Source organism: Bombina bombina, chromosome 1 (genome assembly GCF_027579735.1).
Source record: "Bombina bombina isolate aBomBom1 chromosome 1, aBomBom1.pri, whole genome shotgun sequence".
Classification (NCBI taxonomy): Eukaryota; Metazoa; Chordata; class Amphibia; order Anura; family Bombinatoridae; genus Bombina; species Bombina bombina.
This window is the reverse complement of record NC_069499.1, coordinates 230,584,195-230,597,997: the sequence shown is the minus strand read 5'-3', so window position 1 is coordinate 230,597,997 and position 13,803 is coordinate 230,584,195. Positions and strand designations below refer to the sequence as shown.

The 13,803-nt window shown below is 39.7% G+C and overlaps 1 protein-coding gene across 1 annotated transcript in view; it reads left to right on the top strand.

The window, feature by feature from the left end:
- Positions 1 to 13,549, top strand: part of PACS2 (phosphofurin acidic cluster sorting protein 2) — a 657,507-nt gene extending 643,958 nt beyond the window's left edge. Inside the window, exons 22-25 of the mRNA XM_053711716.1 lie at positions 1,039 to 1,177; positions 1,298 to 1,524; positions 4,116 to 4,229; positions 13,227 to 13,549. Coding sequence (XP_053567691.1) covers positions 1,039 to 1,177; positions 1,298 to 1,524; positions 4,116 to 4,229; positions 13,227 to 13,345 — 599 coding nt within the window. The 3' untranslated portion in view covers positions 13,346 to 13,549. The remainder of the gene's footprint in view (positions 1 to 1,038; positions 1,178 to 1,297; positions 1,525 to 4,115; positions 4,230 to 13,226) is intronic.
- The last annotated feature ends 254 nt before the right edge of the window (positions 13,550 to 13,803 follow it).

Genomic DNA, 13,803 nt, shown 5'->3' with positions numbered 1-13,803 from the left:
CCTAGGGGATAAAGTCACATGATACAATCATAATAAAGTATATACTTGTATTGTTTCTGAATGTATTAAATGCATACAACATATTTTCAGTTGTGTTTTAAGTCACATAGTTGTATAGATTCAGCAATAAATACTTATTCTTTGCATGTATGACAGATAGACAAACAGTAAATGTATAAGTATTTAGTGACTAATCCGTTTAAGTATTTTAATGCCTAATAAAGATGTATTGAAGGGAGAAAGGCATATGCTGTTTCACAGTGGTCACGTTGTAGTGCACACTGCACTGTGTAGTTTGTGTGAATCTCAATCACGCGGTGGAGCCAGGAAGAATACTGCATTCCCTCTCAGTCCAAGCCAGGCTGCGAGCTCCGCCTCCACTGTCACCACGTCATGCGCACCCACATACAATCCCATAGGATAGCAATAGCTGGGCCAGCCATTTAAGTCATTAGTAATTGGTTGATTTAGCTACCCGGCCCTGAGTTCAGTAGAGTGGCCCTAGGGACTCAAAATTCTGCTGCCCCTTAAAAATCTGCTGCCCTAGGCACCGGCCTTGTTGGCCTATGTCTTAATACGCCCCTGCGTTTTGCTGTAGAGTAAGGTCAGTTTATTTGTGTTTTGCTTTACCTTCAAGCTTTTACACACTTTCCCATAGCTTATCTAAGTTCCATACTGGTAAATGAAGAAAATAACACTATCAGATCTAAATAGTTTTACCTTTCTTAATATACATAAACAGTAAGAAATGATTGCCTTCCGGCTGTTGCATCTCTGAATATGGAGCAACGGTGTAAATAAATATTTTATACGTTTATATATATATATATATATATATATATATATATATATATATATATATATATATATATATATATATATATATATATATATATACTTGCTAAAATATAGATTACTTTGTATTTTTCTTTCTGATTTTTCTTTTTAATCCCTGTTTTCTTAAATGTTAGTAGGTGCATAGCACAGAAACTAACTTGTGTGTGAGCAGAATTCTGAAAACTACTTTCTTTTGTATAGGGGATTCCGATGATGCTGCTCCCTCCGGTTCTACTGTATTATCATCTACCCCACCCTCTGTATCTCCAGCCATCAAGGAAGCTTCTCCTACACCCCCCTCTTCCCCATCTGTTACTTCAGGGTTTTCCACTTCACCCAGGTAGAAATAATAAACACATTTTTTTCTATTTAGTTGTAGTTCGAGTGTGGTCTTTACCATCCTGATTTTTCTCCAGTGGGAAGTGGGGATATTCGTTTATGTTTTTACATTTTCTTCCAGCCAAAGTCCTGGAGGTGAACTCATGGGGCTACAGTTGGATTACTGGGTGGCAGCCCCATCTACAGAAAAGAAAAAAGACACAGAGAAAAGGGAGTCTATCACCGCCAAGAACACTTTAAAATGCACTTTCCGCTCGCTGCAGGTCAGCAGGCTTCCCAATAATAGTGATATCCCAGTGACCCCCACCATGTCCATGACCGTTGTAATGAAGGAAAAAAATAAAAAGGGTAAGTTGGTAGTTTTGGGGTGCATGTTGTTAGAACATAAGGTTTTAAAAGTGAATGTTTATTTTTTTACAAATGAAAGCCCTGTTTTTAAAAATACTATTAAAAAAACAGGGGCACTTTAATTCATTAAAGTTAACATTGCAGCTGTTTTTTTTAAATACTTACCTTTTCTTCCTTGCAAGCGTGGAACACCGGAGCAGCAATTCCCCCGCCCCCAGGTCGTCTCTTCTTACGTCAGAAATTACTAATCCGGCTTCCTCCAATAACGGCTTCCCCCCAGAGCAAACATTGCCTGAGGCCACGCCGTGATTGGAGGAAGCCGGGTTCGTCATTTCTGACAAAAGAAGAGACAACCCGGGGGGTGGGGGAATCGCTCCGGTGCGCCACGCGTGCAAGGAAGAAAAGGTATTTTTAAAAAACGGCTGCAATGTAAACATTCATGAATGAAAGTGCCCCTGTTTTTAAAAACAGGGCTTTCATTCGTGGAAATTTACATTGCCTATTAACAAAACTGCTAGGATGTCACCAGATTTAAAATGAGCCTTCCCCTTCAATTGCATATACCACCTTAGTTCTTATGGTTTGTGTATGGGTAGTTACACTGTCCAATGCTGTTACGTTACTAGCCACAGCATAATGGTCTGAGATTGTAGCTTCCTATTGAAAGCTGTGCTGCATGTGCCTCATATTCAGAAATGCACAGATCAGTTATCTACTTATCTCTCTTTCAAATGCTTCAACATTTGGATATCATGTCCCTTTAATGCAAATTAAAACTCAGAGCTCCTTGAGATTAGTTTAAAATAGTTATTTAAAAGCCAGTGGAAATAAGTCTGCAGTAAGGAGGGCTTGTGCTATGTCTGCTTGGATCTGTTATATACTTGTGAACAGTTATACCAACTGCACTTCCAAACTAAGGTCACTGTGTCATCCGCTAGTGCTTTGTCTGGGGTCATTTGGGTGACCTTTTAGTGAGAAATTTGGGCACTGAGAAATTGCGGAAGTATATAACATTCAAAAACACTGGCACTTGTTTGGGATATGCCAGCTGTAGTGCTGTAATTAATGGGGCAGAATTTCAGCACCCACAGACTGGAAGAAAGTTTAATATCAGGAACCATGGAACCATTACACTTGTGACTAATGCTATGATGTGTATCTTATTAAATGTCCATGTTCTAGAATCTATATTGGTGAGACAATAAGGAAAGTGTGAGAATGAGTCAGCAAAGATCTAATATTAGATGCAAGGATAAGAAAGCGCCATTATCTAGCCATTTTTTAGAGGCTGGTCATAATATCAGCCAAATAAATTAGATGGCAAATCATTGATGGATTAGGAAAGTTGAGAGGTGGTAATAGAGAATTAATTTTACAACAAAAATAATCATTTTGGATCCATAAATTGGAGGCTTTAATAGGGAGCTAGATCTACATATGTTCTCATAGGATGAATAAATGTGATCATCTATAGGATATTGAGAGAAATACTGCTGCACAGTGTATTTGTGACCCCTAGATGGTTTTGTAATCTTTGTATATAGTAGTGTATGGGTAATAGGTTAATGTGAAGGCCTATTAAGAGTGTTACACAGATGAGGCCAATAAGTACGATTAAGGGTTAACTTCCCAAAATGTTGCTTGTGTATTTTTTACCTGCATGTGAGAAGATGTTTTAATAAATTTAAATACTTTTATGGTGCTGTGGATGTTGTTTGTGGAGTGCTTTGTCTGTAGTAAGCAGGTTTCCAACACAGCAAGTAAGTCACTAATTCAGCATAACCCGTTTAACTGGCAGTATAGAAAAGCTGATCTCTTACTAGCTGGAACCACTTTTTCTCCTGCCCATACTCTGTCGCAATTCAGAGTCCGAACACGATACTCGGAACCACTCCTCTCCTTACAACGTGACCAGCTAGACAGATAGAAACAGCCTACGCGTGTTTCACTCCCATGCAGAAGAGACACTGGCGCTTCCTCAGGGCTTATTACTCACACACTCTGCTACCTTTTTAAAGCATCATAAGACTCCACCGCAGGATATTGAAATTATATTTTAAAGAAACATTGCACCTATATAATAAAATAAAATATAATCAATTAGAATACTTTTTCATTCAACAAGTTAAAGATGTTCCTCACAAAAAAATTATGCTTTTTTGAAGATGTGCTAGATATATAGCATAGGGGGTCAAGAATGCCCTTGGGTCATAAAATTATATCCAGTTATACTGTCCACAGTAATTTTAACCCTTGGTTACCAATATCAGACTCAAAACAATAAATTAACCTCTTGACTGCCAGTAACGCACACAATTTAACAGTGTGATTGCCAGAAAAACAAGCTGAGGGGTCAGTTATCTCTAGATTGCCAGTACCACACAAGTACATGTGCAAACTTGAATTTGGTAAAAAGCAAACAAGTTTTCTTATTTCAAACTAAAGCTGGGTATTTAAGGAAAGAAATAATTGCAATCGTTTGCTATAAACTAAATTCACAAAACAGGGTCATCAACCTTCTCAGATCTCTGAACTTAACAGAACAGTTACTTTAATAGCATTTGAATATTTATTTATTTTTTCATTTTCAGTGATGTTTTTACCCAAGAAGACCAAGGATAAAGAAGTGGAATCTAAGAGTCAATGTATTGATGGGATCAGTAGATTGATTTGTACTGCAAAACACCAGCAGAACATGCTTCGGGGTATGTGTCTGCGCCTACATTTTTGTATTTGAACTGCAGCTTTTCAGGGATATATTTGAAACAAAACTACCCTAGATTAATCAGTGATCTTGATCTGATAATAAACAGGTGTCAACATATGAATGTTCCAGGATGAATGATTATATGAGCAACAAAGTGTTAAGAGGAAATGGAGGTCATGTTGGATAAACCATTTTAGAAGATAGTAGGGAGGATGGCAAAACAAGAGAAAAATATTTAAGATAGAATTGTTACTAATACAATTGTTCGTAGAGGATGAAAACCATAATGTAAAGTGAAAAGTTGTTAGATGGGAAGAATGGACAATAATTTGTGAAGTGGGTCATTGCAAAATAAATATCATATGTCATATTTTTTTTTATTTTTAATACTTTTGAAATTATGAACATTTTGTACTCCTTGTATTCCTAGAAACCTATTTTTTTTACAGCAGATAGTAAGACTAAACTGGTTGCTATTTGCCTCCACATACAAAGCCTGACTAAGATTATTTAAATAGACATAAAACCACACATTTTTCTTTTATGATGCATATAAACCACTGGTTTTCAAACCTGCGCTCAGGCCTCCCTAACAGGCCAGATTTTCAGGATTACCTTGAGTGAGAGCAGGTCAAATAACCATGTTTACTAATCGGCTGATTATTTAATCTGTTCTCTAGTTCAGATATTTTTAAAATCTTGACAGTTAGCCTGAAGACAGGTTTGCAAACCAGTGATATAGAACATACAATTTTAAACAACTTCCCAGTTTACTTCTCTTATAAAATAGTCTGTTTTCTTGGTATCCTTTGTTGAAAAACAAGGAGATAAGCTTTGTAGAGTGCACATGTCTCCAGTACTATATGATAGCAGTATTGCAAAAATGTTGTACATGAGCAAGAGCACTAGATGGCAGCAGAATTTTTTTGCCATGTAGTGCTCCAGACATTTGCACGCCACCTGTTTAGATATCTCTTCAACAAAGAAAAACGTGATAACAAAGCACATTTGATAGAAGTAAATTAGAAACTTTTTTTGTTTTTATTGTATGCTCTGTCTGAATCATAAAAAAAATGAGTTCCATGTCCCATTTAATCCTAATAATAAAAGTATGCAAATACCAGTTGTTCTGGAAATTAGTTACTAGACCTGTGTATTCAGCGGAAGAAGACAGCCTCTTGCGGCATTCAGCTCTTTTCTGGACGGATTTCTTCTTGAAAGTTCTGTATTCAGTGTGTTGTACTTTCACCAGAAGAAATCGGTCTTTAAAAAAAAAAAAAGTTCTGCTTTTGGTTCTGAAATTCTAGTTTTCTTCTATAAGATGTGATGAGTCCACGGATTTCATCCTTACTTGTGGGATTTATCCTCCTGCTAACAGGAAGGGGCAAAGAGCACCACAGCAGAGCTGTATATATATAGCTCCTCCCTTCCCTCCCACCCCCAGTCATTCTCTTTGCCTGTGTTAGTAATAGGGGGTAAAGTTAGGTGTTGGTTTTAGATTCTTCAATCAAGAAGTTTATTTTAAAATGGTACCGGTGAGTACTATATTCCTCAGGGAGAAATGGATAAGGAATGAAGAAATGTTTCTGCCCTGAGGTTGATGATCTTAGCAGACATTACTAAGATCCATTTTGGTTCCCACAGAACTTCTGAAGGTAGTGCAAGAGAAAGCTTTAGTGTGGAGAACGGTGTCATGCTACAAGCAGCATTGAGGTATGTTTAGTCTTTTATTTCTGAGGAGACTTGTTATATCAGAATTGGCTGACATTTTTCCCTGCAAGGGAAGGGGTAAGCAGTAGACCTGTATGACTGAGGGTGTTACTGAAATTCCTTTGTTTTATACATATTGCTATTACGGTTTGCATATCTATATTGGGGCTTGACACTGGGAGAGGCAGCTTGACAGGTATATATTTTATATTTAAAGTCAGTAGGGCTGCAGTTATTTGTTAGACGATTATAAGTACAGGGGACCACATGGCTTTTTTTTTTAAAACCGCTTCCCATGCGGTTAGGCAGACTGTTGATGCAACGTCCATAATGGGCGGGGCCTATTTCGAGCGCTCAGACGCGCAGTTTTCTCTCACTAAGAAGGCAGCAGGCATTAGCTCCGGTGGGGCCTAAAGTTGTTTTCCAGTCACCGGTTCGTTGTCTAGTCAATTCTCAGTACCCTGAGGGCAGGTAGGCGCCACAGCAGAGCTGTGGCGAGGTGCAGGGGCCATTTTCATTGTTAAAATATATTTTTTGCATTAAAAATGTCTCTTTAAAGGGTAATTTCACCTTTACTTATAGGGTGCAATAATTTTGGGACAAATTGAATTGTTATATATAATCGTTTAGCGTTTTTTAAACATTTTTAGTGCAGTTTAGAAAAATTGTTGCGCTTTTATTTCTTAAAGGCGCAGTACGCTTTTTTCTCAGTGTTTTTTTAATCAATAAATAAGGTGATTTACGACTATTGTGGCTATTGCTAGTCTGTTTAACATGTCTGAACTTGAGGAATCTCCTTGTTCTATGTGTTTAGAAGCCATTGTGGAACCCCCTCTTACTTTGTGTACCTCTTGTACTGAAAGGGCCTTACAATGTAAAAAGCTTATTTTATGTAAAGAAAGTGTGCCTAAAGATGATTCTCAGTCTGAAGAGAATCAGGATATGCCATCTAATTCTCCCCAAGTGTCACAACCATTAACGCCCACACAAGCCACGCCAAGTTCCTCAAATGCGTCTAATTTTTACTCTGCAGGATATGGCTGCAGTTATGTCAACTACCCTTACAGAGGTATTATCTAAGTTACCAGTGTTACAGGGTAAACGGAATTAATGTGAATCCTCTGATGCTTTGTTGGCTTTTTCCGATGTACCCTCACAGGGATCTGAGTTGGGGGTCGGGGAACTTTTGTCTGAGGGAGAACTTTCGGACCCTGGAAGTATGTTACCTCAGACAGATTCGGATGTCATGTCTTTTAAATTTAAGCTAGAACACCTCTGCCTATTACTTCGGGAGGTCTTAGCGACTCTGGATGACTGTGACCCTATTATGGTACCACCAGAGAAATTGTGTAAAATGGCCAAATATCTAGAAGTACCCGCTTACACTGATGTTTTTCTGGTTCCTAAGAGAATTTCGGAGATTATAAAGAAGGAATGGGACAGACCGGGTATACCGTTCTCTCCTCCTCCTAATGTCAAGAAAATGTATCCCATATCAGACACCATTCGGGACTCTTGGCAGACTGTCCCTAAGGTGGAGGGAGCTATATCTACCCTGGCTAAGCGTAGAACTATATTCCTATTGAGGACAGTTGTGCTTTCAAAGACCCTATGGATAAGAAGTTAGAGGGTCTTCTAAAGAAATTGTTTATTCATCAGGGTTTCCTTTTACAACCAACAGCATGCATTGTTACAGTTACTACTGCAGCGGCTTTTTGGTTTGATGCTCTAGAAGAGTCTCTGAAGGTTGAGACCCCTTTAGAGGACATTTTAGATAGAATTAAGGCTCTCAAGCTAGCTAATTCTTTTATTACAGATGCCGCCTTTCAAATTGCTCAGTTGGCGTTGAAAAATGCAGGATTTGCCATTTTAGCGCGTAGAGCGTTATGGTTAAAATCGTGGTCTGCTGATGTGTCATCTAAATCAAAGCTCTTAGCTATTCCTTTCAAGGGTAAGACCCTATTCGGGCCTGAGTTGAAGGAAATCATTTCTGACATTACTGGAGGTAACGGTCACGCTCTACCTCAGGATAAGTCTGTTAAGATGAGGGGTAAACAAAATAATTTTCGTTCCTTTCGGAATTTTAAAGGAGTACCCTCTTCTTCCTCCACAAAGCAGGAAGGGAATTTTGCTCAGGCCAAGTCCAGTGACCCAACCAGGCTTGGAACAAGGGTAAGCAACCCAAGAAGCCCGCTGCTGCTACAAAGACAGCATGAAGGGACGGCCCCCGATCCGGGACCGGATCTAGTAGGGGGCAGACTTTCTTTTCTTCTACAAGATATGACAAGTACGGATTTCATCCTTACTTGTGGGATAATATCCTCCTCCTAACAGGAAGTGGCAAAGAGCACCACAGCAGAGCTGTATATATAGCTCCTCCCTTCCCTCCTCCCCCATCATTCTCTTTGCCTGTGTTAGTAATAGAAAACTGGGAAGCGGATTTTCTAAGTCGTCAAACTTTTCATCCGGAGGAGTGGGAACTCCATCCGGAGGTGTTTGCCTCATTGATAAGCCAATGGGGCAGACCGGAATTAGATTTGATGGCATCTCGTCAGAATGCCAAGCTTCCACGTTACGGATCCAGGTCGAGGGATCCTCAGGCCGAACTGATAGATGCCTTGGCAGTGCCTTGGTCGTTCAGCCTAGCTTATGTGTTTCCACCGTTTCCTCTCCTTCCATGCGTGATTGCTCGGATCAAACAGGAGAGAGCTTCAGTAATCCTGATAGCGCCTGTGTGGCCACGCAAGACTTGGTATGCAGATCTAGTGGACATGCCCTCTCTGCCACCGTGGAAACTTCCTTCGAGACAGGACCTTCTCATTCAAGGACCTTTCCAACATCCAAATCTAAATTCTCTGCAGCTGACTGCTTGGAGATTGAACGCTTGATTTTATATAAGCGGGGATTCTCTCATTCGATTATTGATACTTTGATACAGGCTCGTAAGCCTGTCACTAGAAAAATCTATCATAAGATATGGCGTAAATATCTTTATTGGTGTGAATCCAAGGGTTACTCATGGAGTAAAGTTAGGATTCCCAGGATTCTGTCTTTTCTCAAAGAAGGATTGGCGAAAGGGTTATCAGCAAGTTCCTTAAAGGGACAAATTTCTGCTTTGTCTATTTTGCTTCACAAACGTTTGGCAGATGTGCCAGATGTTCAGTCTTTTTGTCAGACTCTAACCATAATTAAGCCTGTATTTAGACCAATTACTCCTCTCTGGAGTTTGAATTTAGTTCTTAGAGTTCTTCAAGGGGTTCCGTTTGAACCCATGCATTCCATAGATATTAAGTTGTTATCTTGGAAAGTTCTGTTTTTGGTTGCTATTTCTTCTGCTCGAAGAGTTTCTGAGCTTTCAGCGTTACAATGTGATTCGCCTTATCTTATATTTCATTCTGATAAGGTGGTTTTACGTAAAACTTGATTTCTTCCTAAGGTTGTTTCAAGTAAGAATATTAATCAGGAAATTGTTGTTCCTTCCTTGTGTCCTAATCCTTCTTCTAAGAAGGAGCGTCTGTTACATAACCTGGACGTGGTCCGTGCCTTGAAGTTTTACTTACAGGCAACCAAGGATTTCCGTCAATCATTTTCATTATTCATTGTTTATTCTGGAAAGCGTAGGGGTCAGAAAGCTTACGGCTACCTCTTTTTGGCTGAGGAGTATCATTCGCCTGGCATATGAGATTGCTGGACAACAGCCTCCTGAAAGAATTACGGCTCATTCTACTAGGGCTGTGGCTTCCACATGGGCCTTGAAAAACGATGCTTCTGTTGAGCATATTTGTAAGGCTGCGACTTGGTCGTCTCTTCATACTTTTTACAAATTTTACAAATTTGATACTTTTGCTTCTTCTGAGGCTGTTTTTGGGAGAGTTCTTCAAGCAGTGGTGCCTTCCGTTTAGGTCTCTGTCTTGTCCCTCCTGTTTCATCCGTGTCCTGTAGCTTTGGTATTGTATCCCACAAGTAAGGATGAAATCCGTGGACTCGTCATATCTTGTAGAAGAAAAGGAAATTTATGCTTACCTGATAAATTGATTTCTTTTACGATACGACGAGTCCACGGCCCTCCCTGTCATTTTAAGACAGATTATAATTTATTTTTACAACTTCAGTCACCTCTGCACCTTTAGCTTTTCCTTTCTCTTCCTAAACCTTCGGTCGAATGACTGGGGGTGGAGGGAAGGGAGGAGCTATATATATACAGCTCTGCTGTGGTGCTCTTTGTCACTTCCTGTTAGCAGAAGGATAAATCCCACAAGTAAGGATGAAATCCGTGGACTCATCGTATCGTAGAAGAAATGGAATGTGGAATGGGGACTATGCAAATTTATCTCCTCCGATAAATCTGGATCAAGAGACCAGAGACTCTCTTCTTTGGTGGTTGTCGCCGGATCATCTGTCCCAAGGGAGGTGTTTCCGCAGACCCTCGTGGGTGATGGTGACAACGGACGCCAGTCTACTGGGCTGGGGTGCAGTCTGGAATTCCCTGAAGGCTCAGGGTGTTTGGACTCAGGTGGAGTCTCTACTTCCAATCAATATTCTGGAATTGAGAGCAATATTCAATGCGCTTCAGGCATGGCCTCAGTTGGCTTCTGCCAAATTGATCAGATTCCAGTCGGACAACATCACGACTGTGGCTTACATCAGTCATCGGGGAGGAATGAGGAGTTCCTTGGCAATGACAGAGGTATCCAAAATAATTTGATGGGCGGAGACCCACTCTTGTTATCTGTCAGCAATCTTCATCCCAGGAGTGGTCAACTGGGAAGCGGACTATTTAAGCCGCAAGGCTTTTCATCCGGGGAGTGGGAACTCCATCCGGAGGTATTTGCCTCACTGATTCTCCGATGGGGCAGACCGGAATTGGATCTGATGGTATCTCGACAGAATGCCAAGCTCCCAAGATACGGATCCAGGTTGAGGGATCCTCAGGTCGAACTAGTAGATGCCTTGGCGGTGCCTTGGTCGTTCAACCTAGCTTATGTGTTTCCACCATTTCCTCTCCTTTCCCGGGTGATTGCTCGGATCAAACAGGAGAGAGCTTCGGTAATTCTAATCGCACCTGCGAGGCCACGCAGGACTTGGTATGCAGATCTAGTGGACATGTCCTCTCTGCCTCCGTGGAAACTCCCAGTGATACAGGACCTTCTCATTCAGGGTCCTTTCCAACATCCAAATCTAATTTCTCTACAGCTGACTGCTTGGAGATTGAACGCTTGATTTTATCTAAGCGGGGATTCTCTGATGCGGTCATTGATACTTTGATTCAGGCACGTAAGCCTGTCACTAGAAAGATCTATCATAAGATAAGGCGTAAATATCTTTTTTGGTGTGAATCCAAGGGCTACTCATGGAGTAAGGTTAGGATTCCCAAGATTCTATCTTTTCTCCAAGAAGGATTATCAGCGAGTTCCTTAAAGGGACAGATCTCTTCTTTGTCAATTTTACTTCACAAACGTTTGGCAGATGTTCCAGACGTTCGGACTTTTTGTCAGGCTTTAACCAGAATTCAGCCTGTGTTTAGACCAATTGCTCCACCCTGGAGTTTGAATTTAGTTCTTAATGTTCTTCAAGGGATTCCGTTTGAACCTATGCATTCCATAGATATTAAAGGGACAGTCAAGTATAAATTAAACTTTCATTATTCAGATAGGACTTTTAATTTTAATTGACTTTCCAATTTACTTTTATCATCAAATTTACTTTTTTCTCTTGGTATTCTAAACTAAACATAGGTAGGCTCATATGCTAATTTCTAAGCCTTTGAGGGCTGCCTCTTATCACATGCTTTTTAAATCTCTTTTCAACACAAAGAGACAGAAAGTACACGTGGGCTATATAGATAACACTGTGTTCAGGCACTGGGGGTTATTTAAGATCTAGCACAACACAATGCTAAATTTAAGACAATAGATAATAAACAGTCACAGTCATGTGATCAGGGGGCTGGAAGAAGGTTCCTAGATACAAGGTAATCACAAAGATAAAAAGTACATTAATATAAGTGTGTTGGTTATTCAAAACTGAGGAATGGGTAATAAAGGGATTATCTATCTTTTAAAACAATAACAATTCTATGGTTGACTGTCCCTTTAAGCTGTTATCTTGGGAAGTTGTGTTTTTGGTTGCTATTTCTTCTGCTTGTAGAGTTTCTGAGCTTTCAGCATTACAATGTGATTCACCTTATCTTATCTTCCATTCTGATAAGGTGGTTTTATGTACCAAACCTGGTTTACTTCCTAAGATTGTTTCTAATATGAATATTAATCAGGAAATCGTTGTTTCTTCATTATGTCCTAATCCTTCTAAGAAGGAGTGTAAGTTGCATAACCTGGACGTGGTCCGTGCATTGAAGTTTTACTTGCAGGCGACTAAGGATTTCCGTCAGTCATCTTCATTATTCATTGTTTATTCTGGAAAGCATAGGGGTCAGAAAGCTACGGCTAGCTCTCTTTCTTTTTGGCTGAAGAGTATCATCCGTCTGGCGTATGAGACTGCTGCACAGCAGCCTCCTGAAAGAATTACGGCTCATTCTACTAGGCCTGTGGCTTCCTCATGGGCATTTAAAAATGATGCTTCTGTTGAACAGATTTGCAAGGCTGCAACTTGGTCGTCTCTTCACACTTTTTCCAAATTTTCCAAATTTGATACTTTTGCTTCTTCTGAGGCTGGTTTTGGGAGAAAGGTTCTTCAAGCAGTGGTGCCTTTCCGTTTAGGTCTCTGTCTTGTCCCTCCTTTTCATCCGTGTCCTGTTGCTTTGGTATTGTATCCCACAAGTAAGGATGAAATCTGTGGACTCGTCATATCTTGTAGAAGAAAAGGAAATTTATGCTTACCTGATAAATTAATTTCTTCTACGATATGACGAGTCCACGGCCCACCCTGTCATTTTCTAACACAGATTTAGATTATATTTTTTAGCAACTTCAGTCACCTCTGCACCTTTGGCTTTTCCTTTCTCTTCCTAACTTCGGTCGAATGACTGGAGGTGGGAGGGAAGGGAGGAGCTATATATACAGCTCTGCTGTGGTGCTCTTTGCCACTTCCTGTTAGGAGGATGAATCCCACAAGTAAGGATGAAATCTGTCGACTTGTCATATCGTAGAAGAAATTAATTTATCAGGTAAGCATAAATTTACTTTTGGAGAACCAGACATTTTATTTTCCTGTTGAAGTTTTTCCGTACAAAAATGAATGTAAAATCGCTTGTCTAGTTACAGCATGACTTGTTGGCACAATATTTGTTGTGTAAATAATTCACTCTTCTTCTTCTTTCTATCTACAGTTCTCATTGATGGTGTGGAATGGAATGATGTGAAGTTTTTCCAACTGGCTGCACAATGGTCTTCGCATGTCAAACACTTCCCCATCTGTATATTTGGACACTCCAAATCCAACATCTAGTCTTTTTTTGTTTTGCAGAGGCTCTCAGTTTGAGTTTTCCCCTGCCCATCCCACTTTTGCTTCTAAAGACTGGATGCTGAGATATCATACTATGAGTGCCAACAACTTTCTCAAACTGAAAACCATCCAGCTACTTTTCACTTTAATTTTTTATACTATTGTTTTTATTATTATGCAGATTATTTAAAGCTAAGCTTGAAGTTACCTTTTTATATTAATTTTTAATTTTACTACTAAGGAAGATTATATTTAAAAAAGGAAAAAAAAGGAAAAAACTACATAAGTCTTAAGAATAACTGTTAACAAAACAGTATCTTTGGTACTCAACTATTGAATGGGTGAATAACTGCACTGCTTACTAACGCATTACGTCTTGTTGAGTGAATATTCGGTTAAGGTAGTGATTTTAGTAGGATTTCCATTTAAATGGGTTTATTGATGGCAGAAAAATAAGCCGT